The following is a 26,307-nucleotide window of genomic DNA, read 5'->3' as shown; positions in this document are numbered from 1 at the left end:
GCTGGGATCCTTTCCCAGAGTTAGGCGCCTTGGCCTGGGCAGTCCAGTATTGGAGCTTTCTGTTGGGGAAACAAATGGAGACAATAGATCTGTCCGGTATTTTCGAAATCCGATGGAATGTCGATTGTGATGTCATGTCAAGCGTGTCTGGGATTTTTGTTGAAACCATCTGGCAACCTGTCTTGATGGACAGGTTCTTTGCGGCCCTGCCGCCTCTGCACGGCCTGCCGGGGTGTCCGACAGGATCCCAGGTGAGCGCAGAGCATAATGGACAGCCTTGCGCTCAGCGGAGCCTCCCCCGACGCTTGAACACCTCCCCTGGGGGCCGTGACTTGGGCTGGGCCGGGCGATGCTGGGTAGCTGCGGGGGAGGGCCGTTCGGGACCCAAGCGCTGCCTGTCGCCCGGAGGAAAGAGGACGCGTCTCGCCGCGCGCTCGGCACAGGCATCGGCTGTCGGGAAGCGCTTCTTAGCAGTGTAGCATGCTGCAGGGCGTGCGCCTTGCCAGCAAACGAGCGACCTCCCTTCCCATGCGGCAGAAGGGCTTTCTACACAGGGGGCCTGCAGGCAGGGGGAAGGGGAGGGGCAGGGCCGTGCCAGAAGCAGCCGCCTGCAGGATGCATCTCAGCTCGCAGGGCAGATTAGATTCCCCTCCAATTAACGGATTGTCACCGTTACATCATCTCTTTGTCCTTCCCCTGGAATGGCTGAGTCCCGGCTTTTCCCTTTTCGACAGGAGGGGGGAGGCAGCTTTCAGAACCGACCGGGCGCGATGGCATCCCCCGGCACCCGTGCAAGCCTCCCCACGCAGCGCGGTTTGAAAAAAACCCTCCCTGCCAACGTCGCCCGGCTGCCAGAGCGCCTCGCGCTCTGAAATACAAACCCCACGCTGCCGGCGCGCCGACCGCATTGCTCAGTAAGCTGCCCTCCGCTGTGGACCAGCTCTCTCCGAACGGGCAGCCTGCGCAGAGCGGTGAGCGACCCCGCCGTGGCCTCTGGGCCCTTTTCTCTCGGGCTCGTGCCGGTTCAACTCTGGTCTGACTCTCGTCGAGTGGGAAGCGTCTGTGCAGAGGAAAACACAGCCAGGGGCCGCGCTTGGACTCCTGCTCGGGCTGTATTAATAACACTGATGCACGGCCAATTAGAAGCAGCCAGGGCTGGCCCTTGTGTCTCTGGCTCTAGTGATTTATTGACAGTAATTACTGAGGCACTTAATGGCTAGTTTGGATGGGAATTAATTCTGGGCTGGATAAATAATGCATTAAGGTTTATTTAGCTAAATGCACGGCATCTCTCCGGAGCCAGTCGCGGGAGTGGATCTCGGGGCAAGGCTGGGCCGTGATGAACGGCAACAGGGCGAGGAAGCTAGGAAGGTGGACGGCAGCATGCTGACGGCTGAACCGGAGGGGACGCTGGAACCAGGAAGATGCTGAGTCCCAAGATCAGGCAGGCCAGGAGAGGTGAGTAAGGATCTCGTGTATCTTGGGGTTTGCTCTCTGGAAAATACATGTGTGAGTGTGTGTGTGGGGGGGGGGAGTTGTTCCAAATCAGCCGCAGAAGGAAACTTTTTATTTTTGTCCACAGTCACCCATCAGCTGACTCTTTGAATTTTGCCCTGTAAGGTGGCTCGTGGGCACTTTCATCCCTGTGCCACCTTCAGGAACGTGTGTTGTTTTTTCAAGAGACTCCGCCAAGCCAGGCCGGCGCTAGACCCGTTGAAACGGGCAAGAAGGCACGCCATCCATTGGAACCATTTACCATTCTCCATCACGGGCCAATTTTAAATCCAGATCGGGTGCGTTCCTGAAGGAGCTGCTCTAGGAATGACCGTGGGGCGTGTTCTCTGGCCTGGCTTACAACGGAAGTCAGATGAAATGGCCCCTTTTTGCGTTGGAGTCTGTGACTCTACGACAGCCCTGCTGGCTGAGCGGCTACCCTGTTATCTAGTGTGCCAACCCCCCATGACGCTCCAGCGCCGAAGCGACACATTAAAACTACCGGAGTGAGGGAGTTATTCTTGCAACCGCACTTAGTTCAAGCAGCTGTTCCTTTTCTGCCTGTGACTTGTGTGTGTGTGTGTGGAGGGGGGCGTTGATCTGTTGATGGGGAGGCTTTTCAGTTCAGAATTGCAGCTGCATCCCTGCTAAGCTGCCCGGGGTCCAAAAAAGGGTTCTCGTGGGCAGCGGGAGCCGTTTCCAGGGCGTTTCTCTGGCACCAGGACGTGCCACCAAATCTTTACACTTGAGATCAGCTGGAGAATGGTAGATTTGCCCAAAGCATCCTGAAGTAGTTTTGAGCAAGTAACCTAGCACCTGACCCCCTCTAGCGAGGCGGGCGGGGGAGAGTCACTCTCGGATTGCTGCTGGAAACGACAAAGAAGGGCAAACCGGTCCTGTGTCTGAAACATCCCAGAGTCACAAGCTACACCTGTGCCATGTTACAGAACCTCTAGGACTGGGTCTACACTCCCGCCCATCAGGGGGTATCTTCTAGCAAAGGGGAGGCATTGTGTGAGCCGGGGCTGCCCTTCACAGCAATCCCGGGGCAGCTGAAACAGTGAGGAGCTCAGCATCGTTTAGTCTTGACAGTCAGGAAGCCCCGTCATCTGGGGGCAGACTCGAACCTGGGAACCTCTGGAGTTCAGCTGCAGGAGCGACACGCCAGCTGGCTCTCAGCTGAGGCCGTAGAGCAGAGTCATCAGCCTCTCTGTACGCGGTTTGGGGGCCACCCCATGGGACAGAGCACCACCCCCGGGGGGGGTGTGGGTTACATCTACACTTCAGACGCTCACGTGTCGCCACTTCCTGCAGCAATGGGCTGGGGCGTGGAGGGAGTTTTTGTAGTTAATCCACCCCCTGGAGGTGGTAGCTAGCAGGCCCATACACGGGGGGCAAAGGTGCAAAAGCCCCCCCCCTCTTGGTCCTCCATGGTCCCCTGTGGGGCTGATTCTGGCCGGTCAGGGGAAGGCAGGCGCAGCGCATTGGACCAAACGCAGACTGGGACGGATTCCCCCCGCCCAGGGGGGGCCTTGCTCCTGGGGGGGGGGTTGGGAAAATAGCCCCAGCCTTCTCCCGGCTGGCCGGAGCACGCTTCCTTGGCGTTTACAAAAACGCCCCCCGTGAAATTCCTGCGTACGGGCCTGCTAGGTGGATGGAAGACGACGTCTGTCAGTCTGTCTCCAGAGACCGCTCCGCAGAGCTCCGGCTCGCTGGGGGGCGGGGGGGATTTTTCACCTGGACGCAAGTTTTCAGGGGAGACCAGCCAGAGTTTTCTTCAGGCGTCTTTTTTGTGAAGCGGGAACTTGCCGGCGGTTTACAGAGAAGGGAGAAGGCTGGAACAATGGGATAGTCACCTGCAGTGATTCCGAGAGGGGTGCGTCTGGGTGAACGTCCCTGTGGCTCTTCCCTTCCTTCTCTTCCCTCCCTGCCCAGCGCTCGGTCCTGTGGCTTCTCTCTTCGGTTTCTCCCCCTGCCACTGGCCTGGTGAACTGTGCTGGCTAGCACTGCCCCGTGGGATGGAAATACAGGAAAACCACGTGAGAGGTGAGGGCCATGTGTTGGGGAAATGCCATTTCTCGCACCCCAGCAGGCATTTCTCTCACGGGTGCACATTTCTGCTGCGCTTAAGCATATAACACATCCATCCTACGCTTCAGTGTAGTGTTTAAAGTGGTAATTAACCCATTAAGGGCCCGGCAGTCACCCTAAGGGACGGCCTTGTAAAATAGGGGCCAGCTGTTTGCGCAAGTGGGACACTCCATAAGAACATAAGAACGGCCGTACTGGGTCAGACCAAAGGTCCATCTAGCCCAGTGGCCTGTCTACCAACAGTGGCCAGCACCAGGTGCCCCAGAGGGGGTGGACCGAAGACAACGATCAAGCGATTTGTCTCCTGCCATCCCTCTCCAGCCTCTGACAAACAGAGGCCAGTGTCCATGCCTGACACTTTCTCAGAAGTCACAGGGGGCAGGGTGGACTCGGTCCCCCGCCACAGAAGAGGACAGTAGAGAGGTTCTCCAAGTTGCCTAGAGAGGTTGGGTGGGAAGTAGCCAATCAGGGGCCAGCAGGCCAGTATAAGAAGAGCTGCAGGGCCAAGGTGAGATCAGTTCCTCCCTAGAGCCGGAGGAGTGTGCCTGGCTGACTCCAGAGGCCGAGGGGAATGCAAAGAAGCTCTGGGCAGGCTGTTGCGACTCCAGGAGGGCAAAGCCCTGAGGCAAGGTGAAGAATGTGAGGGAGCCACAGGCAAGCGGTGTAGAGAATTAGAGCTGCAATGCAGCGCAGGTAAAAGGACATGGCACGGCTGCTAGCTAGAGGGCCTCTGGGCTGGGACCCCATGCAGCGGGTGGGCCGGGGTCCCCCCACCAACCACAGAGGAAGTGGCCTAGACTTTGAGATGAAGAGGAGCTGGAGGCGCCTAGTGAGCCAGCTGCAGAGCTGGGGCCAGAAAGGCCTGGAGAGGAGGAAGACGCTGCCTCCAGGGCAGGACCAGAGACAACTGGAGAGAGGAGACGGTGCGGAGAGAGGCCCCTGCTGGACTCGTACCCTGGAAGGGGTTTGCATGGTTTTGGTTTTACATCCAGATTGCATCTGACTCAGCCGTCGTGCAGAGTCCCGATGGCCCCACTGCCGAGACAGCAGGCCCAGCCTGAGATCGGGGGTGCTCGCGAGAGGTGAGTGCACCCCGGGAAGGGGATTTAACCCCTTCCTGGCTCACCCCAGGGCAGCGGGCATCACACAGGCCTCTGAGAGGGCACTGGTGCAGCATCTCGGACTTCCTGAGAGGAGGCCGGGCCCGGGTTGGATAGCTGGGGGCTGCCCCTAGTCTGGAGCCGAGCCCCACCCTGAAAGGTGTCTCCAGGCACCCTCCCCTTCTGGTGCCTCATTCAGGGAGGGGGAGCCGGGTTTAACCCCCTGTGCGCTGGGGCCCAGGCCAAGGCTTGGTGAGGTGCCTGCATCAGCATGCTTGCTTTGGGCAGGTCGGTGGGCGGGGTGGGGGGGTGCCCCAGCTGTCTGGGGCCTGGCTGTTGATGGGGGGGAGGTCACGTTGCAGCGTCTCACTTGAGGGGAGGTGGTACAGGAGGGGGACATGCCGGGGGGGGGGCGTATCTTGTCCCTCAGCCGGCCCAGTGGGGCCCCCTCACCCCAGCGAAAGGCCTCTGCTTTCAGCAGAGAAACGGCTGCCGGCTCCCTAGGGTCAGTGAGCGGCAGGAGGAAGTGAGGTTTTTGATGGGGGGGGAGGCCCTGGACTCAGCCCACTTCTAACGGAAAACCGACCTCGGGATGGCAAAGCCGCCGAAAACGGTAACCGTGGAACCGCTGAAAGTCTCGGTGGTTCACGCGCACTGCGGCCTCTCCTGCAGGGAGCCGCCCCCCCAACCCCTGCCGGCCCCGCTCCCCAGGGAGCCAAGCGTGTATCCTGCAGCTGGGGGGGCCAGGCCTGCCATGGAGGGGCTAGTCTGGCCGGCCGGAGCAGCCCCGGCCTGCAGTGGGACCCAGGCAGGGAGCTGCTCCGGCCCCTCCCAGTTAACCTGTTCTATCCTAGCCCCAGCCTGGGCTCCTCCTGGAGAAAGTGAGCTGTGGGACCACAAACAGCCACGTCGAGGGGAACTGGGCCTCCGGGCAGCACAGAGCTGGGCAGGGATACCTGGTAGCAGTAGGAGGCTCTTAACTCACTTTGCAAGCATCATGGAGAGGGGCTTCGGGATGCCAGGACTCCTTTCCCCATTGGGTTTCCCCTCCCCGCAGCGGTCACCAGCTGGCAGCTCCCACCTGCGTCCTAGCAGCCTAAGCACCATCGTTTTCACGGCTGTTCTCACACCTCCCTGCCACGTGGGCTCACCTGCGGAGAGTACAAAGAGAAGAGGCAGCTGGTGCCAGGGCGGTGGGGATGGACTCAGACCCTCAGGCCACTGACACGAGTTCAGGCTGGCACAGATTTAGCTGATTGCCGTTTTGTGCGTCTGCAGCGCGTCTAGCCAGCCGAAGCTGCTGTACTCTGAGTAACGCCGCGCCTTGGTCCTCTGCTTCCCCATACACAGCTGCTTCATAATCCCTTTTAGGAAGAGACCCTTAATGCTTTGTTGGTGGGATCTGGGAAAGTCACTGATAACATCCTGCTTCCTAAATGCATGCGGTAAGAATTATTTATGCCTCAGTTGAGACAAGGCTGCTTTTAAATTGGATTCCCAGAACGGCACCTGCATTCGCACGCTCTGGAAGCAGCTAAGTGGACATACGAGGAGTTTAATGTCAAGTCTGCCTTGCAGATTGGAATCACTCCACCTTTAGGAGAGGTTTATGTTGAGACTGCAGCTAGCTGTGGCTTTTTTCTCCCCATGAAAAATACTGATTAGTCGAACTGAAACTCTTCACGGAGCCAGGGGAACTCTGTCACATTTCTTAGCACAAAGCATTGGGAACCTTTGCTGAATGTGTTAGAGCACCTCTGACTTTAAAACAAAAAGTTTTGGGTTAGGAACTATATTTAGTTGAAAATGACAGTCTAAAGTTACAACAAAATTCACCAAAAAACCATGCTGATTGACCCATACCAATTGTCTTCCTTTAGTTTTCTCCCCCCGAAACCAATCTTTTTATGGTTTGTTGGTCTGCAAAAGTTTGAGATTTGACTTTTGTCTCCGTTCGCGGTGGGAAAATGCTCCAAATCTCAAACTTCTCACAGGCCTCGTTTTTCCACCTCCTATCTTCTTCTAGGCTTGATTCTGGTCTTTCTGCCTGGGACACTGAGGCTGTGTCTTGACTGCATCCCTTTTCCGTAAAAGGGATGCAAATTAGACACATCGCAATTGCAAATGAAACAGGCATTTAAATCCCCCCGCCCCCGCTTCATTTGCATAAACGTGGCTGCTGCTTTTTTCTGGCTCAGAGCTTTGCTGGAAAAAAGCGCCAGTCTAGACGGGGATCTTTCGGAAAAGAAAGCCTTTTTTGAAAGATCCCTTATTCCTTTTTTAAAGAGGAATAAGGGATCTTTCAGAAAAGGCTTTATTTTCCGAAAAATCCCTGTCCAAACTGGTGCTTTTTTCCGGCAAAGCTCCGAGCTGGAAAAAAGCGGCAGCCCTGTTTATGCAAATGAAGCGGGGGGATTTAAATCCCCGCTTCATTTGCAATTGCGATGTGTCTAATTTGCATCCCTTTTACGGAAAAGGGATGCAGTCTAGACACAGCCTGAAAGTCTTTGAACAGGTGGGGGCCAGAAGATGGGCGGGAGGGGGGAGCAGAAAGGAGAGAGCAGGGAGCAAGGTCTTTGGGTGGGGGGGAGAAGCAGCAGAAAGGTTGGGGCCAGCATTTGGGGGGGTGGTGGGGCTCCCCCCATGTTTAGGGACCTTCCCTCTGCCCAGGACCCAACATGAATGACGTTCAGAGTGACAGCTTTCAGTCACATCTCACTTTCCTCTTCGTGGGCTCCTCTCAGAAGGCCTAGAGTCAAAAGCCTCCATGCTCCCGTGCCACTGCCAGTCCCAAGAGCCTTGTAGGGCTTTCAGGTCCATCGTTCAGTGCTGTCACTGAGCCAACAGGCTGGATCGCTAGTGAACCTGGGTCCACACTGGCCCGGCTGTGGGGCAGGTCTGCTTTAATGTCAATAAATATAAAGTGATGCACATGTGGAAAAATAATCCCAACTAGACATACAGTATGATGGGGACTAATTTAGCTACAACTACTCGAGAGAGATCTTGAAGTCACTAGGGGTAGTTCTCTGAAAACATCCACTCAGTGCGCAGCGGCCGTCAAAAAAGCAAACAGGATGTTTGGAATCATTAAAAAGGGAGAGAGAATAAAACCGAGAATATCTTATTGCATCTATATAAAACCAAGGCACTGACTAACTTATTCCAGCAAAACTCCCACACTGACGTCAGTGCAGTCCTGGGATTGGGAGCAGGGTTCCCTGTAAGCGGAGGGTTTGGGTGGCTGCCCAGGAGAGATTTAGTTGCCCCCAGGCCAGCTGATTAGCAGAGCACCCACAGCTGGCTGCATGTGGTGCGCATCTGCACATGCCTGGGTTCACAACAACAAAATTTATTCAGCACCTAGATGGAACAATTACAGGGAACATTGATTGGGAGTAAGGATTCCTGGATTAGTCTTCCTAGATGTGTGTATCTGGTTGTAGCTGTAGGCAGCAGCCCCCCACCTCCTTGTGTGCAACAGCGATGATACTAGTCATAAGGATGTCACAGGTGTGCTGAGTGTCTGTAGAGTGCCTTGATGAAAGGGCAGAGCAAGCAAAGGCAGGGTGTCACTGTGCATGCTGGGACACACCAGTCCCTGCAGGATAGCTGGTGACATGCTGTCTGCACCGCAAGCATGGAGGCAGGTGCTATGGACGTGCCAAGCAATGGGCCTTTTCAGACTTCAGCCCTGGGTGTGGCTGGTGAATTCCCACGAGAGACTCAGCTCCCCCAGGGGTCCATGTGAAGACACAAACATCAGCCTTAGGCGTGACCCCAGAACTGCTGCTTCTCCCCCCATTCACCACCGCCCGCCGCACATGTGCCTCAATGGCCCTGCTTTGTACTTCGTGTGAAACCTTTATTTAGGGCTTTCATAGGCAGGCGACACCCAGACAGGTTCCTGAATGAAGAAGCAGCAATATTTTCAGTTCCCTTATGTGTCCCAGTTTAAACAAAGACCTTACGAACAATGCACCAAACTAAATACTCCAGTCACACTAGGGCCTGTATTGAAGGCCGGGAATGACAATCCATTGTAATGAGTATTGATTCAAGCTAACTGTCTATGAAATTGCAGAAGATGACTTTTAATTGATATCAAATGGCATTGATTTGATTGATTCCGACGTCCCCAGTTTAAATGGCTTCCCATCGATTGCACAGGACCTAGAGTGTGTGTGCGGGGGTGCTGACTGGGATGAACCAAACTGGGGAGCCCCTGAAATGTTGCAGGGAAGGCTGAATTGGGCACTGGGGTCATCCATGGAAGGGTGTGTGGCGGTGGGTGTGGTATCTTTGAGCCACTGCGGGTAGTTCTCTGAAAATATCCACTCAGTGTGCAGCGGCAGCCAGAAAAGCAAACAGGATGTTTGGAATCATTAAAAAGGGATAGAGAATAAAACAGAGAATATCTCATTGCATCTATATAAAACCATGGTACCCCCACATCTTGAATACTGCCTACCGACGGGGTTGCCTCATCTCAAAAAAGATATATTGGCATTGGGAAAGGTTCAGAGAAGGGCAACAAAAATGATGAGGGGTTTGGAACGGGTCCCATATGAAGAGAGCTTACAAAGACTTGGACTCTTCAGCTTAGAAAAGAGGAGAGTAGGGGGAGATGATAGGGGTTTATAAAATCATGACTGGTGTGGAAAAAGTGAATAAGGAAAAGTTGTTTACTGGCTCCCATAATATAAGAACTAGGGGTCACCAGATGAAATGAACAGGGAACAGGTTTAAAGCAAACAAAAGGAAGTTTGTCTTCACGCAGCGCACAACCTGTGGAACTCCTTGCCAGAGGATATTGTGAAGACAAGGACTTGAACAGGGTTCAAAAGAGAGCTAGAGAAATTCATGGAGGTTAGGTCCATCAATGGCTATTAGCCAGGGTGGGCAGGAAATGTCTCTAGCTTCTGCTTGTCTGGAAATGGATGACAGGAGAGGGATCACGTGAGGATTACCTGTTGTGTTCCCTCCCTCTGGGGCATCTGGCATTGGCCACTGTCGGCAGACAGGACACTGGGCTAGATGGACCTTTGGTCTCACCCAGTGTGGCCATTCTTATGTTCTGCTTGGGTCAATGGCCCCCTGCAAGCTCGGCAGACTGCACAGCTGCTATGTCTGCAACTCAGACAGCACTGGGTTGACATTTCGGCCACCCCTGCATCTTGCATACAGATTCTGATCTGTTTCCTCTCTCGGTTGCCGCTCAGATTTTTCTTGGCATGTGGCCAGTTCATTTACATCGTTCATGAAAATGTCAAGAGCCAAACCTAACTAATTGGGGCTACGTGCGGAACTCACTGCATTTAGATCTAGTCCAGAGCATGTGGATGGATTCTCTGAGTCATCCCGAGGAAGCTCTCTGATTTGGTTACATCCCCCCTTACACGCTGGGTTTCCCTCACTCCTCCACACAGACAAACACGCCACCATGCAGAAAACAGGGGCTGACAGATTAGACTGATCAGTTCTGGGATCTTGCTTTCTCCTGCAGCCAATACCACTGCTCCAGCGAAAGGTGAAAACGCCTCCTTCCTGATCTCGATGGCAATTGCTTTAGTCCCTACAGCCTGACTTGCGATTCCCAGTACTTACCAATACATTGGTAGTGCCTTTTACACGTCTCACCTAAACATCTGTGCTCTCTTACAGATGAGGCTGCTCCGTGCATTTCCTAACCAGACAGACATTAGGCCCAATGCTAGTCAGACACCGGGGCCCGTCTCGCCTCGTTTTGACGGCCCTGTTCCGTTCCGCTAGGCCTCCCTGTCCAGAAGTTTTCCTGAGATGCAGCCTTGATTTCTCTTTGAATTCTGCTCTGTTCTACTTCCGTTGCCTCTCTGCCTCCACCCCCTGCAAGCATTTTACACACCTTCACTAAGCCCCCCAAGACCCCCAGGGCTCCCATTTCACTAAGAAGGGAAGTGGCCTGTTTCCATAAGAAATAATACAAGCTGTGCTTGGAGGCGGGGGTGTTAGCTAGGCCTGGACAGTCCCTAGCCCGAGCAATTCCATGAGAGCCAGTAACAGGGGCGTGTCTGAACAGTATCGACTCAGTATGGCCTGAGAGGCAAGTGTTCCTTCAGGGCAAAGTGGGCTGTGAGGAGAGGCAACCCTGCTAGGAGGATGGGGCATGGAGGGGGCGGGAGGGGCATCCAGAAGCCAGGCGTGAGAAGCTGGACAGATAGACTCAAAATGGTGTCTCCTCCCCTGCTTGGCGCTTGGGTTTCAGGCAGTTTGTTGCTTGTGTTTCAGCCCGGTCGAAGAGCTTGGTGATGGGCGAGCACACCGGGCCGGCCCCCCGGCCGGCGTCCCCGAGCCCGCAGGACCGAGTGCTGAAGTCCGGCTGGCTGAAGAAGCAGCGGAGCATCATGAAGAACTGGCAGCAGCGCTGGTTTGTGCTGCGGGGGGACCAGCTCTTCTACTATAAGGACGAGGAGGAAACCAAGCCGCAGGTAAGACTGCGCTGCAGGGCGGTAACAGAGCTGCGGGGGGGACCGGGCTTCCGTTTTGAGACCTGTCTTTCTGATTGCTGGAAGATGGGAGGGAGGAGGGGGGCTACTATGAAGTGGCACCGAGGAACAGACAGATTGGACTTCCAGCTGGAGAGAGACAGCCCATGAAGGGATGAGGTCGGGAGCCGATAGAGGAGACTGGCCCAATGGGTCTGACCCGGAACATAGGGACAGCCAGTGGCAATCAGACCTGAGGCCTTGCTGGTCCAGGATCGTGTCTCTGGTAGTGTCCACCACTGGCTGCTTCAGAGGAAGGCGCAAGAAACCCTGCAGGATCAATTGTGAGATGATCGGCTCCCAAACCCAGGGTCACCCTGCTCTCTTAATAGCTGGCTTAAGTCCTGAGGCGTGAGATTTAATATCTCCTCCAACATTACGTGCCGTGAGTATAACGCTGGATAGTCTGGGTATCCATGTGCAGGGCCAATCACATCTTGCGTTTTGCTAATTTCTTGGCCTCGGAACTTCCTGCGGCAGTGAGTCTCACAGGTTAATTCTCTAGCGCATGTGACGGTATTTCCTTTGACTACTCCAGGCTTGGGGCTGTTAGAAATCTAAACTGCGCCCCTTGTATCTCCCTCAGACGTAGACGCAGACAGGCAGCACTGCCTTCAGGAGGAGGTGCTGGGATGGGACTCAGGGGACCATAACAGCACGCCGCACACGGCTCACAAGTGCCACAAAGAGCCATGGGGGTAAGAGGACCGGGCTGCAGATCAGACAGACCTACTCTATCCCCCTTGGCTTTCTCACTTGGCCAACTAACTGTTCCCAGACGCCTGGCAACGGAGCAGCCCCGCTACCATACCAGTTAGGTTTTAGTTCCCAGGTAAATCTTTAGTTTATACCCTGCAGCTAGTGCATTGTTAGCTAGTGTGACTGCTCTGAGCTGTCTGCTTTCAGTACAAATGCACATTGATCGCCGTTCCGAAACCACAGTAAATCTCCCTGCCTCGTCTGAATTCTCTTTAACAAAAGGGCTCCTGGTACAAGTTGTAATTGTGAAGGGGTTCCTTTAAACATCTGGGCCTGATGGGGCTGTTAACAGCTGCTGCCGCCTCGTGAAAGCCTTGATTTAGAGATTATGGACAAAACTAATGACATTTCGGTTGTGTTATTTCTACCCTTATTTTTTATTCCCTAGCTCTTCCCTAGCTTTTTTTTCCTGTGTGGACTTCTTTCCCTGGGCTCTTGTAGGAGCATCTTCCAAGATTAACAAGTGACTACAAAGATAAAGATTGATGTTCTCCCTTTCCACCAGTCAGGCTGGGCTAGATTTGTCCCTTTTGTCTACTTCTTGCAGGAACGCAGCTCAGAGAAGCTGGGTTTGCATTGTGTTTGGAAATGGCCGGAGTTCATCTATCTATCTAGGAGGCATATACTTATGCCCTTGACCTATAGAATTGCAGTGCCCCCTGCTCAGTAAGACAAGGCAGAGCAAAAGTATTAGCCCCCTGTGAAGCTGGGGACCTGAAGCTCAGCGAGATGAAGTGACTTGACTAAGGTCACACAGGGAGTCTGTGGCAGAGCAAGAAGTTGAACTTTGGTCTCCCAAATCCCAAATTAACTCCCTAACCACTGCACCAGACTTCCTGTTGTTGCCCAGCTTCCTCTCTTGTGGGAGTGAATTCCAGATTGAGGAGCTGGTTTCATTGAGAAAGCTCCATGTATGGCTCCATCTGTCTCACACTGTGTGCTGCTGAGCTTTGCCGCTCCTTTTGTAGGCCTCTCTGGCCCCTGATTGGCCAGTTCCTCCTGAGCCTCTCTAGCCTCCTGGAGGACTTATCTATGGCTCTTTCTGGGCTCAGAGCCTGGTCCTCCCTGTCACAGCATCCTGCTAAGGACAGTAAGCAAGTCCTGCTAAGGACAGTTCTGGCACCCAAATAAGATTTGGAAGCATCCGAATCTCAGCCTGATTTCTTCGTGTAGTGTCGGTGCTGGCCAAGTGGTGTGTGTTAGTAAATGATGCATTTTTTCCCTGCCTTACTTTGCAGGAGCAACTGGTGCCTGCAGAGGCATAAAGCGAGCTTGCAAGGCTAGTGATTAACAGAGACAGGAACCTGTCCAAACAACCCAACTTAATTAAGCGTTATCCTGAAACGAACGTGGGAGGAGTGGAAGGGCAGGCCTGAGACAGCAGAGGTAGCTAGTGGGAGTGGATGTGTAGGGGGAGGTGGTCAGAGGCAAGGACGAAGGAATGTCAGGGAGGAGATGGTGAATGTGAAGGAACTTCGAAGAAGCAAACCGGCTGGTGGTTATGTGGGGGAATGGGCAGAAAGACTGACTTAATACAGCTAACTGAAGCAGGTTCAATTAATCAGGAGAGTGACGCTCAGATGACCGAGTTCCTTTGCAGAACAGCAGGGCTGTGTCTAGACTGGCCAGTTTTTCTGGAAAATCAGCCGCATTTCCAGAAAAAATAGCCAGCTGTCTACACTGGCCGCTTGAATTTCCACAAAAGCACTGACTTCCTACTGTAAGAAATCAGTGCTTTTTGCAGAAATACTGTGCTGCTCCCATTCGGGCAAAAGTCCCTTTTGCGCAAAAGGACCAGTGTAGACAGCTGAGATTTGTTTTCTGCAAAAAAGCTCCGATCGCGAAAATGGCGATTGAGGCTTTTTTGCGAAAAAGCGCGTCTAGATTGGCCACGGACGCTTTTCTGCAAAAAGTGCTTTTGTGGAAAAGCGTCCGTGCCAATCTAGACGCTCTGTTCCAAAAATGCTTTTAACGGAAAACTTTAAACGTAGCCCAGATGTGTGCCCAGATGTGTGCCGGAGACGGCTCTCCAAGGCGCTCTGGTACTGCAAACCAGCGCTCGGGAAGTTTGAATGTGATATTTGCTGAACGACTTTGGGGCTTGACTTGCTGGGGTACAGAGCCGTAGAGAAGTAGTCACGGTGCAGCTTTCCAAGGGACATATTGGGACCATGCTCAACTTCACACCTGTCTCCTGCTGGAACACTGGGTCGATTCTGTCGGGGTGGCTGACGATACGTACTCAGAGCAGCTTGTGATTTCCGTGTCCGCCTTGCGGTGTGTGTGGCCGGCGAAGCACATTTTACGATTGTGACGCAGGGCGTAGTAGGATGGGTTGGAGGCCTTCTGGGCCTACCACAGCCTGCGCCAGAGCAGAAGCAGTGAAGGTGGGTCCTCCAGGCCTGCATAGAGGGGTTGCTTCCCGACAGCCTATCAGAGCGCAGCAGGCTCACTTAAAAGGCGCTGCAGGGCCGGAGCAGGCCAGTTGCTGGCTGGGACCACCAGGGTGAGGAAGGACTGAAGGGCAGGGAGAGGCCCTTCTCAGGCAAGGAACAGAGGTATGGGTGTGGAACGGATCACTTTGCAGCCAGAAAGGACTCCGGCTTCAGCTCGTTAACTACCATGCTTTGCCAGTAACTCCCCTTCCAAACGCAGACAGCCGGCTGCGTGATGCTCCCACGCAGAAACGCAAAATGTCTCTGGCTAGCGCGCCTGTCCATATGTTGGCAATTTAGGCCGTTCATTTATTGGCCAAAATGCAAAATCAAAATGTGCCCCCCCTTCTAGATCTGCTGCCGTTCATGATAGGGACGGAGGGAAGAAGCACATGTCCAAAGCTTCCCAGATGTCAGAGTTGTATCTACACAGTTTCCTCTTTTGTGTCTAGACCCCCATGTTACCAGAACATCTGCACTACTCTGGAGTATTTAGAAGTGCAGGATCTCTCTCTCATTAGCCTCTTTTCTGCCACAGGCTAGACAACACGCTTGCTTCATTTCTAGGTGTGTTTCTATTCAGGCGTGCTTGTGCGCCCTCGTGTCGGGGAAATCTGAGCCCTATGCTCTACTAGAGAGTCTCATCACTGCGCCTCCAATGCGACTCCCATCTGTCCTGTGTGGTTTGATTTCTCTCCCCTCCTCCTGCGCAGGGGAGAACGGGGTGCACAGGGCGATGCTTTGTTTTGGTAGGGCTCTGTATTGTGGTTGTTTACGGGTCGGTCGGCTCTGGGTTTATATCGGAGAAGGCAGATGGAAGATCTGCCTCTGGTACTTGCTGAAAAGGATGGGGAAGCTCGTGATGGTCCTTAGTTCTGGTGGGAGCTTGGCCCATGGTCCAGGGCAGTTCCAAGAAAGCTCAGGATCATGCACATCATCCGTGTGGTGGCCAGATGCATTGTGCCGGGGATCGGGGGCATGTTAGGTTCGTTTAGCTAAGCTGGGCTGCCCGCTTGGAAGATACAGACGGAGCCCTGAGCGCGTGGTGCCCTGTGCTGCTGAGGAGATGCTCAATAGTCCGCAAAGTCTGCTGAACTTGCATTCAGTTCAGTGAGGGGCTGATCCAAGGCCCTCCTAAAGATGAAAGCGGGGCGCTTTCCAGAAGAGGGGCAGCATTTGATTTTAAATCAAACAAAACTCCCCAATCTAAGCGAGAGTGAACTTTTGATAGGCACCGCCTTTCTTGAACGTTGCCGTTCGGGTAACCAGTGCTTCCGTGTGCTCAAAGGGGGTTTTACCTGCAGTGGGTCTAGCCAATGTGTTGTTCTCTTTGGGTATGTCTACACAGCAGCATTGGTCCGGAATAACTAATGTTATTCCGAAATAACAGAGAGCGCGTCAGCACAGCAAGCCGTTATTTCAAAATACTGTTGAGCTGGAGGACTTCTCATGGCACGAGGAGTAAGGGCAGTCGGAGGAGGAGTGCTCTACCTCGGACGTCCTGCTGTGTGGACGGCACCAAAAGCCAAGTTAAGCTATTTCGACTTCAGCAACGTAACTGACGTAGCTCCAGTTGCATAGCTTCATTCGACTTCAGCCCTGCTCTGTAGATGTGCCCTGTGTATTGAACATTTATGTTGAAAATTAGTAAGGATCTCAAGCACCCAAAATGTGCTGGGATTTTGGCTCTGTTCCTTTGTATTTGGGAGCAGATGGCTTCAGTGTTGGGGGGGGGGGGTCTGATTTTTTTTCTCTTGTCCTTGTGATTGCTTTGTTGCACCTGATTTCTGGCTCCGAGTTTTCCTTTGTGTCCACATTTTCTATCTTCCAGATGCTTTCAGTGTGTGTGGTAGCATCGGCCACCCTCATTCCTAGTGTGCTTGTGGCTTTATGGGGTTTTATTTATTTTATGCTGAACTCTTGGGGGTTTTTAACTGTTGCTCATTCCTTTTTCAAAAAACAACTTCCCACGTGGATCTCTGCCTCCTCTCTAGATTGCATCCTCCTTCCATGTGTCGTTTGACAGATAACCCAGTCCAATACAGTCACCTTCATTATTTATACTGCTTGGAGGCCCAATCGGGGATGGAAGCCCATGGTGGTAGGTGTGATGCACACATGTAACAAAAGCGACAACAACCGGAGGCTGCAACAACAAGAAACAGGAACCCAGAGGAACCCTGGGGCCATTGTACTGAGAATAATAAGCAGCAATTCCAGCCCGCTATCCAGCATTTGCAAAATGCTTGTATTGATTTGTTTGATTCTCGATTCCTCGGGAGCTACCCCACAGAGATAATGGGGATTAGTCAGCTGCTGGATGACACCTGGCAACACTCGGGCATTGCAGCACCGTTCCTAAGGGGCTGGCCTGCTTCTCTGCCTGGCTCCTTGTGCTGAGCTGGAAGAGTATTTGCATACCTCCATTTTCCTGTGTCGGCAGCAGCAGCCGCACAGCGTGGCCCGATTGGCCTTAACAGCCTGCACGGCACTTAGCGGCCGCGTGTTGGCAAAGGGCAGCATCGTACATTATACAGAGCACAGGGGGAGCTTTATCCTGCCACAAACCACTGCGAGGACAGCCAGCTGCTTCTCAGAATCGTCTGCTCTCTCTGCTTCCGCCGACAGCGGGCAACCCTCTAAAAATAACCCAGAACCCAGCCGTGCAATTGATTGATTGGACACTGTATGGAGAGACTATTGCTCCTACTGTTGTAGCTCTTGTAATCCACTGGACACTGCGTCTGAAAGTTCCCCCAGCCCCGATTAGCAGAGGATATGAGTTATGTACAGCAGTAGATAAGGAGGCTTCGCTCTTTTGAGCTGCTACAGCACGGGTGGGGAACCACAGGCTTACCGTATCCGGCCCCTGGCTTACCTGGATCCAGCCCCTGAGGCTCAGGGCCCCCTCCAGCATTGGGGAACCCAGCCGGCAAGCTAGCCCCCCATTATCCCGCCACGGGGCCGGAGCACACAAAATCTACTTGCCTGTGCCTAGTGTTGCCAGATACTTTCACAAAAAATCCCGAACATAGCGGGGAAAAAATTGGTTGAGCGCAAAAAAAAAAAAAAAAAAAAAAGTCACTGTGCCTTTAAATCTCCATACCTCTGACAGTGGCGGCCGTGTGGACTCCAGCAGCGAGTTGTTTCCTTCTCGGGGCCAGAGCCCAGGAGTGGCTGCAGGTATTGTTTTGCCCTGGGATGCCTTGCGTTCACGATCAGCTTGACGTCCCGACCACAGAAATGTACCAAGCAGGCAACGTGGAATTCTCTGGCCTGTGTTACACAGGGGTGAGACTAGCTGATCACAGTTGTCTCTGCTGACCTTGGAATCCGCCAGTCAAAGCTGGCAGCTCACACGGCTCTAGAAAGCGGCTGTTCCAGGCCCCCCCTCGCCCTCACGCACACCCCAGCAGCGTCTTTGCAGTTTGACTCTGGCCATGAGAATTGCCGACAATTCCTACCAGCACCAACAGTCTAAGCCTGTCTGGCCACAGGAGACGTGTCTACACTAGGGCCCGTGGGGGTACAGCGGGACCAGCAGTTGCCCGGGCGGGAAACGACTGACGTTCCCGGATGTCGATGAGGGGTGCTAACCATCACTGACAGGCCCCCGCCACCTGCCCAGGGTGTCAACCCAAACTCAGAGCAGCAGAGAGCCTGAAGTTTGTGGCCCAGTGCGTTGGGAGGCGGAGGGGTGTTGTCTCTACCATCGGCTACTTTTATTTTACAAAAGGAAACCCACCCGAATTCAGTTCTCCTCCCTTTCAAGCGCCAGGGCCGGAGGGTCTCCTAACATCCCATTGGCCTCCCTGGCAGCTGTTGCTTTCATTCAAGCACCTTTTCGGCCGTGCATTGGCCCAGCTGGTTCTGATTTTTGTCAGGGGCACCTAGAACGTTTCGAGCCCCCGGTGGTGAGGCTGGCGGGCCGGGTCTCTGTGCCTCTTCGTGCCAGTTCACTAGTGTGTTCGTTTGGATCCTAGTGATTAAGTGCACTGGGTGTTGAAACTTCATGGCAACTAGTGGGCTGTTACTTGGCACTGTTCATTTACCAGGGTGCTGTTGGAATGTGGAAGCAAACTTTTCCACTGTGTGTACCCCGGTAACTAAATACCCTATCAGCCGGTGCCCTCTTGACTCCCCCATGGAAATCAAGGAACACACTATCAGCTTGGCGTGTCTGCCCTGTTTGCTGCCAGGCTGCCCCGAGACCGGCATTCACAGCTGGGACCCGCTCCGGACAGCCCTCTCCCAGTCTCCTTTCTAATAGAACTGAGAGCGAAAAGCCAAGCCAGACCTCACCCCGTAGCGTGTTGCCTGGGAGCCAGAACCGTGCGAGCTCTTTCCGCTGTTCTGTTCAAAGGGCTTGTGCCAGCCGGGGAACAGGCGAGCAGCCGGGCCTGGGGCCGCCAGCCCTGTTATGTGACTTCTAACCCTCCGCCCCAGACTAGCCCCCGGCATCCTCCCCTCTGCTCCAGGTCCCTTCCCTGGGCCAGAAGTCAGGGGCAGGGACCCCAGGCCATGCAAAGTTCCCAGTAGAGTCGCTCTCACCCCCGCCCCTTCCGCCGGAGGTCCTGCTGGCCCATGGGTTTGTGCGGTGGGTGTGTCAAACGGTGGGGTCGCCGTTCCGGGATCCTCGCCCTTTGTGCAGCCCCAGAGCTGCGTCTGCAGCCAGAGCCAGGGCCAGGGCCTGCTGCCGAGGGGGGCGGGAGGGAGGGGAAGGGAGTTGCCTGGGGATTCAAAAGGGCCCAAGGCTCTGGCCATTAAATGGCTGGACCCTTGAAATCCAAGCCAGAGCCCTGGAGCCAAAGGCAGGCTGGGCTGTGGGTCCGTCTGGGCAGTGCCAAGGGCTGGCTGCTTCTGCCCCGCCCCTTCTGCCCCTGGCTCCGCCCCTCCTGGGAGCCCAGAGCCCCTCCCTACCTCGGCCAGGGACCCGGCAATTCTATTGACCTCCTTGGCTGTCGGCCGCCCCTGCAACCCCCGTTGGCTGGCACAGGCCAGGTGTGGGTGTTCAGGTCAACGTAGCCACCCCCCAACTAGCTCCGGGATTAAAGCTGAGCCGTCTGTCTGAGACGGCCACAGCAACCACCCTGGCATGCCGGCTACGTTTCCGAGGCGTGCACCCCGGACGGGCCATAGACTCAGCTCTGCCTTCAGAAACGTGCCCTGTAGCTAACCCCCCACCCCGAGATGGGGGCCGAGGCGCAGGAAGACGGGTTTAGCCAGGATTTGGTGCGGTTTTGGTTTGGGGAACCTGCTGGCGTTGACCCTGCTTTGGTATGTAGCATTGGACTCCGTGCTATTGAAATTGAATTTAAATCATTGTTAATTCAGCCCCTGGGCAAGGCTGCTAATGCAGCCCGATTGACGGATGGACCAGTCCCATCACTCAGCCTAAATTCAGTAATGTTCCCCTCCCAGAGAGAGCAGCTGTCAGCATCAATACGCCCTGCCTGCTTCTAGGAGTCTTCCTGCCGGCCCTGCTTTCTGCTAGTTTATTGACAGGGTGTTTTGCGAAATGCCAGAAAGATCGGACGGTCGCAAGCCAGCCCCTGTTGTGCACCAGAGACGCCTCTTATTGCCTTGCGGAGCCGTCGTGAGAAAGCAGCGCTCCCCAGTTCACTCGGGCAGTGTGCAGATGGCGGAGCATGTGCTGCAGGTGGCTGTGAATATTTATCCCTAAAAGCCCTTCGCAGAGAGAGACATGGCTGGCAGACTGCAGCTCTTCCTCCCACCTCTCACTACACGCAAGGCAGTCTGCAGTCAGATTTCAAGCTTGTGCCGTGTGGGTTGGGGTGTGAACTAAACACCTCACCCACAATCCATCGGCTGTCTCCTGCCGACACCAGCGGGAAGCCAGGACAAAGATCCGGGGTAAAACAGTGTGTCGGCCATCCAAGTGACTCATTACCTCCTGCTGCCATTCAGCATGGCTCCGTTTTCTCAACGCCCTGCATTTCTCTTCCTTCCACACGTGCCTGTTCTCTGTCTTCTGCCCTCCTCCTCCTCCTCTCTGCGTGTCTCCATGGTTTCTCCCTCGGCAGGGGCTCTTTGCCGTGGCAAACATTTAAAGACAATGAGGGGAAACTTGTTTTAATCAGAATGTTCACAGATAAGTTGGAATTTTCAGTGAAAATGGAAACAAAAACATCTTGATTTGGGAATTCCGTGGGGTTCAGCTGAGGGATGTTAAATATCGGTTAATTGACTAGTCGATTAACTTCATAAATTCTTATTGGTTAGTTGACTATTCTGTAGTCCCTGGGGGTGGGGCCAGAAGCCAGTGTGCTCCGTCCCCACTCCTGAGGCGCCCCCTGCCACGCCACGCTGATGCCTCTGCAGTGTGGGGTGCCAGGTAGGAGCTGGTCTGTGCGGGGGGGTCAGTTTAAAAACCAGCTTCCGTCGTGGACCAGCTGCCTGTCTCCCCATGCTGCTGCCTCTGATACAGAGGCAGCAACACAGGGTGGCAGCAGCCCTTGTCTAGGGGAGGGGCTGAGCTCCGGGACCTGGCACAAGCTGGAACTGAGCCAGGCTGCCTGCCCACCTGGCTCCTAATACACTTTAAATGCAGAGCCGCAACGGGAGTAGTCCTGGACCTGGCGCAAGCCAGGACTGAGCTGGGCTGCTGGCCAGCCTGTTAAAAAATTTACTGGCAAGAGTGGGGGGGGGGGGAGGGAGGGAAATGTATGTAGCCTACAGCATTAACCTCTAAGCTTTTGCTTATCGGTTAATCGATTAATTGACTGCACTACGACATCCTAGTTGAGATGCCTCACGGGCCCATTCTCCCCCCAGGCTAAGTTCCCTGGTCAGACTACATCTCCCATGATGCACGAGTCTCCCGTCCCATTGAGTTTCAGCACGAGAGACCCTGGGGTTATTGTGCATTGTGAGAGATGCAATCTGGCTGTTAAACCCAGTGCCTGGGGGAGAACGGAGGCAGGGGGCTAGAACCAGGCTGAAAGCCATTGAATCCAACTGTAAACTCTGCATATAATAGAAACCGCTTCAAGCCAGCAGCTTGCCCCATACCCTAGTGCTAGCCCCTGTGGAACGGGGTAGGAGGAAAACCCTTTACAACTCACCTGATGTACCACAGCAATCTCTCTCTCTCTCTGTGCGTGTGTGTATATATATATATATATATATATAGAGAGAGAGAGAGAGAGAGAGATTTGGACCAAAATATCCCAGTTTTCAGGCATTTGGGTTCTCAATAGCAAATCTAAATCTTCTAAAGAAAAACACTTTAAGAAAAAGGTTTAGACAGAAACTCAATTTTCCCTCAAAAATCAATGCTGAGGGGAAGTGTTTGACCTGCCCTACTGTGTCTAATACTTGCCCCTCCCCCATTCCATTATCTAAAACGATCAGCAGTTAAACAAGCAATGCTGACCCATCAGTGTCGATATTGGACTTTGCCTGGAATAGATTTGAACTGGCCGTATTGATTTCCAAACGGCCGAAGAAAAGGCAGGCTGGGCCAAAGGGACCCTCCTTCGTTCCCCATCAGAAGGCCCCATTCGACAACCCTCTTGCCTCCAGAGCATGTGCAGGTGTGGGGTTGCGGGGCCTTTCCCAGTTTAGTGCTTCGTTAGGCATTCTGGTTCCACAGTGATCAGTTTCCGGGGCCCCGTCCTCCAGTCTGAGCATGACTCAGTGCATTCCCTTTCCCGGATAAACAAAAAGACCCAAAATAGGAAACCTTAATGGTCTTTATGGTGAACTTTAAGGCTGCGTCTAGACTGGCAAGTTTTTCCGCAAAAGCAGCTGCTTTTACGGAAAGCTTGCCAGCTGTCTACACTGGCCGCTTGAATTTCCGCAAGAACACTGATGATCTCATGTAAGATTGTCAGTGTTCTTGCGGAAATACTATGCTGCTCCGCAAAAGCCCTCTTGCACAAATGCTTTTGCGCAAGAGGGCCAGTGTAGACAACGGGGTATTGTTTTGCGCAAAAAAGCCCCGATGGCGAAAATGGCGATCGGGGCTTTCTTGTGCAAAACCTCATCTAGATTGGCACGGAAGCTTTTCTGCAAAAAGTGGTTTGGCGGAAAAGCGTCCGTGCCAATCTAGATGCTCTTTTCCACCAATGCTTTTAACGGAAAAACTTTTCCGTTAAAAGCATTTGTGGAAAATCATGCCAGTCTAGACGTAGCCTAAGTATGTGCTGAAGTCCCGTTTAAATGAGTGCAGGTTAAGCATGTGTCTAACTGCTGTGCTGAATCAGGAGGGGGCTTGAAAGCAATTCTGAAACACCTGGGCTGTGTCTAGATCCCATTTTAAGAGGGATAAGGGATCTTTCGGAAAAGGCTTTATTTTCCAAAAGATCCGCGTCTAGACTGGCGCTTTTTTCCGGCAAAGCTCCAAGCCGGAAAAAAGCGGCAGACATTTTTATGCTAATGAAGTGGGGGAGATTTAAATCCCCGCTTCATTTGCAATTGCGATATGTCTAATTTGCATCCCTTTTACGAAAAAGGGATGTAGTCTAGACACAGCCCTGCTGGCTAAGAATTCCTTTCCCTTGCTCTTTTGTTTCCCTGTAAATTCCTTATTCCTTCGCCCATCGTTGCCAGCAGCTTTGGAAGTCCACGTGCCCTACGACAGGCAAGAATCCGATGTCATGTGAGAGTCCTAGATATTATTTTTAGAACACGCAAAAAATAAAATATAACCTCAGGTCAAAATCTGAGATTCATCTGGACCAGAACACCCCTGAGCTCTGGGAAGGTTTTCAACGTGGGTCCAAACTTTGGGGCTTGTGCCCATCTCTAACTAAAAATAATTGTCTGATCGTCTCCTACCGGGCCTGGATTTTCTCTGCCCATTGTTTGCATGTATCTCAATCCCAGGGAGTGGTGATGAGCAACAATCTTCAACTGTAGGAGAGTCTGACTCAGGCCTGTGTTCTCTGGATACATTTTCTGCCCTTTAAAGCCTCTTTCCTGTGCACTCGTCCCTGCCAATCGAGTTGAATCATTATACGTTTTCTCAGCACGTTTGCATTAGTGACATTTTCGTCCTCACTGGCGTATTCCTCATCTGCATCCTGCTGACAAATGCAAAGTTCAAGAGGAAGAAGCCGGTTGTCAGAGCTGTGGCATTTAGTCTCCTTAATGAGGTGGCGTGGTGATTGACAGCTCCCGGCTAGTACTAGTTGAGCGTGCTAGGTCGCCATGCTGTGCCATGCGGCGGAGGTGAAGAGCTGGGTAGCAATACATTCATTATCTTCAGCATTTCATCCAAAGACTTTCCTCCCTCTGGCATCCTTAGATGATATGCAGATCCTGGAGGAGAATGGAGTTTGTCGGAGATTCAAAATACTGGGTGTTCTGGGGACGGAGTGTGGGCAGGGGCCAAGCCGGGCAGTTTGGGAAGGCAGGGCCTTCCCCTGCCTAGCATATCCGCCCCCCCGTCTGCAGATGATCCCGTCCCAAAACGAGCACTCTTCCAGTGACCTGTCCGCCTTGTATGCAGGGTCTCAGCGGAGCCGCATGTTGCAAAATGAGAAAAACCTCTGTGATTTAGTCCCTGCTGGGCGGTGACTTATTCTACACCGTAGAGGCCTGATTGCTCATGCTAGTAGCTCTTTGGTTCAGGTCTGGAGGGTCCTCGCGTTGCTCCTAGATGGGATCTCCTATCTCAGTCTAAGTTAACCTCGGGAGGTCGCCTATGAGGTGCAGGGATCCCTTTTTGGGTCCTAGCTGTCTGCTTGGACCCGGAGTTGCTCTGGGCAGTCTGGCTCCTTTGTGGAGCGATGGGTGTTGCCTGGGGTTCTTGGCTCCGCATCCCCATTCGGTTCTCTTCTTTTATCCCTCACTCCTGCTCCTGTTGTCTTCGTGGGCCATGTGGTCTGTGGTCTGTGGCCCCTCCCTACCTGTGGGGGGGGGGGCGTTAGCTCCTGGGGGCTGTGCCCACCTTTCCAGTGTTCCAGGTGGGCTAATACCGTGGACCCTGAAGTCCTGAGACCGTCTCATCAGCAGCCTCCTCCACTCAGCTCTTCTGTCATAGGAGCCACGGGCTGGCCACCCAGCAGGAGACGTCCCCCAGAGCTTGGCCAGACCTCTTAGCTGGGGCACACGTGGGGGGCACTGAAGCTCATGTGCCCCCCCCAAACATCATGGGGGAAGGGGCCAGCCGTCAGTGGATGAAGCCCCAGGTCTGGTGCTGGCGGGGGCATGGGGCCCAGGGGACCAGAGCGGGGGAGAGGAGATGGGTGTCTGGTGCAGGGCTGGGATGGGGTGGAGCAGGGGCGGGGCTAGTGGAAAGGGGTGGGGTGGGGCGGGGCACTCCCCCAAGCTAGGGGTGGTGCAGGGAGGCGTCATGTGATCGGCGTCCCTCCCCAGCCGTCGCAGTGTGATCGCCTGCTCCGTGAGCCAGCGGTCAGCTTTCTGCCATGCTGCCCCATCCTGCCTCTTTCAGGTGCCCATTTTTCAGAGCCACCTCAATTTTATCATAAAGAATTTAGCAATTTTTTAAAAGACCGGTATTAAGCCCGGAGGGGGGGGAGGAGACGAGAATTCTTTGAGAATGTCAGGAAATGTAATTGAGAAAATGACATGGATGCATGAAGACTGCACAGTTTAAATAACAAAAAGGCAGGGATTGCCAAAGTGAAGGACGCAGCCGAACCCCTCAGCAGCCTGGGAAATATTATTCACTTCCTCGTCTTCTGGTCCAGTCTTGCCCTACCTCTCTGCAAACAAACAACATTCGCGTGTGCCATTAAATATCCAGGACAGATGAGGCAGTGTGGCCTAGTGGATAGGCAACTGGCACTCCAAAGATCTGGAATCAGTGCTTGGCTCTGATACTGGCCAGCTGGGGGAGGTTAGGCAAGTCACTTTGTCACTCTATGCCTCAGTTTCCCCCCCTGTGAACACGGACATCATGACATTCCTTTGAGTCAGACGGGTGAAAAAGCACCACGTAAGAGCGAGGTTTGATGTGTGGAGCAGCCACGGTAATTTGGTCATTCGAAACTAAGTTGGCACAGCCTGACTTTTTGTGATTGTTAACCTCACTGGTGCAGCGACATTGGGGGGGGGGGTGTATTTTTTTTTAGCATTTGTTGTTGTCCCTTCCCAAGCTGAGTCGTCGCAGGAACTCTGAGCAGCGTGTAAATTCCCTCCCCGCTTCATTTGGAGGAACTCTCCGGCCCCTACTAAGCTTTGGGGGATGCCCCATGGCCCCAGCCATAGCGAAAGACTCCTCGTTCAGAGCAGCAAGTAATTGGAGTGCAGTGGGGTGTACGGACGCGAGTCTCAACGCTTTGCTCCTGAGGCTCGGTGGATCTGCGCTTATTTGCCGGCTGACGACGTTTTCCAGCTCCAGAATTGGTGCTTTGGTAATTTATGTCTGGTCATTTCAACATTGTACACGCAAAGAAACGAGGAACAGCTTAATTCGTTTCCGTTGAATACCAGCTGGCTCCTTGGCTTATTACAGTCATTTCTCCAAAGAAAACAACTCTGCAGAAGAAGACATTGCAAGAGGCAGTGCTAGAGGGAAGAAATATGCAATAACATCAATGGGAAAAAAAAATAATTTACTGGCTTCCCGACTACCCAAGGAAGAATGCAAAGGGCACGTGGCAGGTTTTATTCCTTGAATGGAAATTCTGGGTTCTCTCCTCCCCATCAAATACCAGAATTGTGTTCCTGGACTAACACAAACTTGGAAGCCGATGGCGAATCTAAGGGGGGATTGTTCTGGATTACCAGCGTTCTGTATGCCACGCGCTACATTGTCCTTAGGGTTTGTCTATCGTTAAAACGATTTGAAAGCCAGTCACAAGGGCGGGCCTGAACGTAAATGACAGCTGCAGCGTGAATACTGCGCTGCTCAGCGTTGTGGTTTGGAAGGTGGGTGTTGCGGAGAAAGATTGGTCAACCCGCACAGGGAAC

General features: G+C 53.6%; 1 protein-coding gene and 1 long non-coding RNA gene across 7 annotated transcripts in view; one reads left to right on the top strand and one right to left on the bottom strand.

The window, feature by feature from the left end:
- ARHGAP22 (Rho GTPase activating protein 22) overlaps positions 1 to 26,307 on the top strand; it is a 157,570-nt gene that overhangs the window by 40,640 nt on the left and 90,623 nt on the right. For 3 of the 6 annotated variants that reach the window (XR_012905519.1, XM_006118141.4, XM_075934643.1), the window contains exons 1-2: positions 1,125 to 1,458; positions 10,953 to 11,152. Coding sequence is in view for 5 of the 6 variants with exons in the window: in XM_006118141.4 (XP_006118203.2) it covers positions 1,425 to 1,458; positions 10,953 to 11,152 (234 nt within the window). In the remaining variant the exon portion in view is untranslated. Of the gene's footprint in view, positions 1 to 555; positions 1,459 to 4,114; positions 4,668 to 10,952; positions 11,153 to 26,307 lie in introns of those variants that run through there. The other 3 variants (XM_075934650.1, XM_075934644.1, XM_075934645.1) reach the window with 3 other exon arrangements.
- On the bottom strand, positions 2,826 to 20,447 carry LOC142830355 (uncharacterized). The gene is made up of 4 exons (XR_012905521.1): positions 20,315 to 20,447; positions 17,510 to 17,679; positions 5,671 to 5,836; positions 2,826 to 3,500 (listed from the first exon to the last, which is right to left on the bottom strand). It is a non-coding gene; the product is annotated as an uncharacterized LOC142830355 (long non-coding RNA).

Source organism: Pelodiscus sinensis, chromosome 8 (genome assembly GCF_049634645.1).
Source record: "Pelodiscus sinensis isolate JC-2024 chromosome 8, ASM4963464v1, whole genome shotgun sequence".
In the NCBI taxonomy this organism is placed as follows: domain Eukaryota; kingdom Metazoa; phylum Chordata; order Testudines; family Trionychidae; genus Pelodiscus; species Pelodiscus sinensis.
The sequence above is the reverse complement of the archived record's forward strand: the minus strand, read 5'-3'. Positions and strand labels throughout refer to the sequence as shown.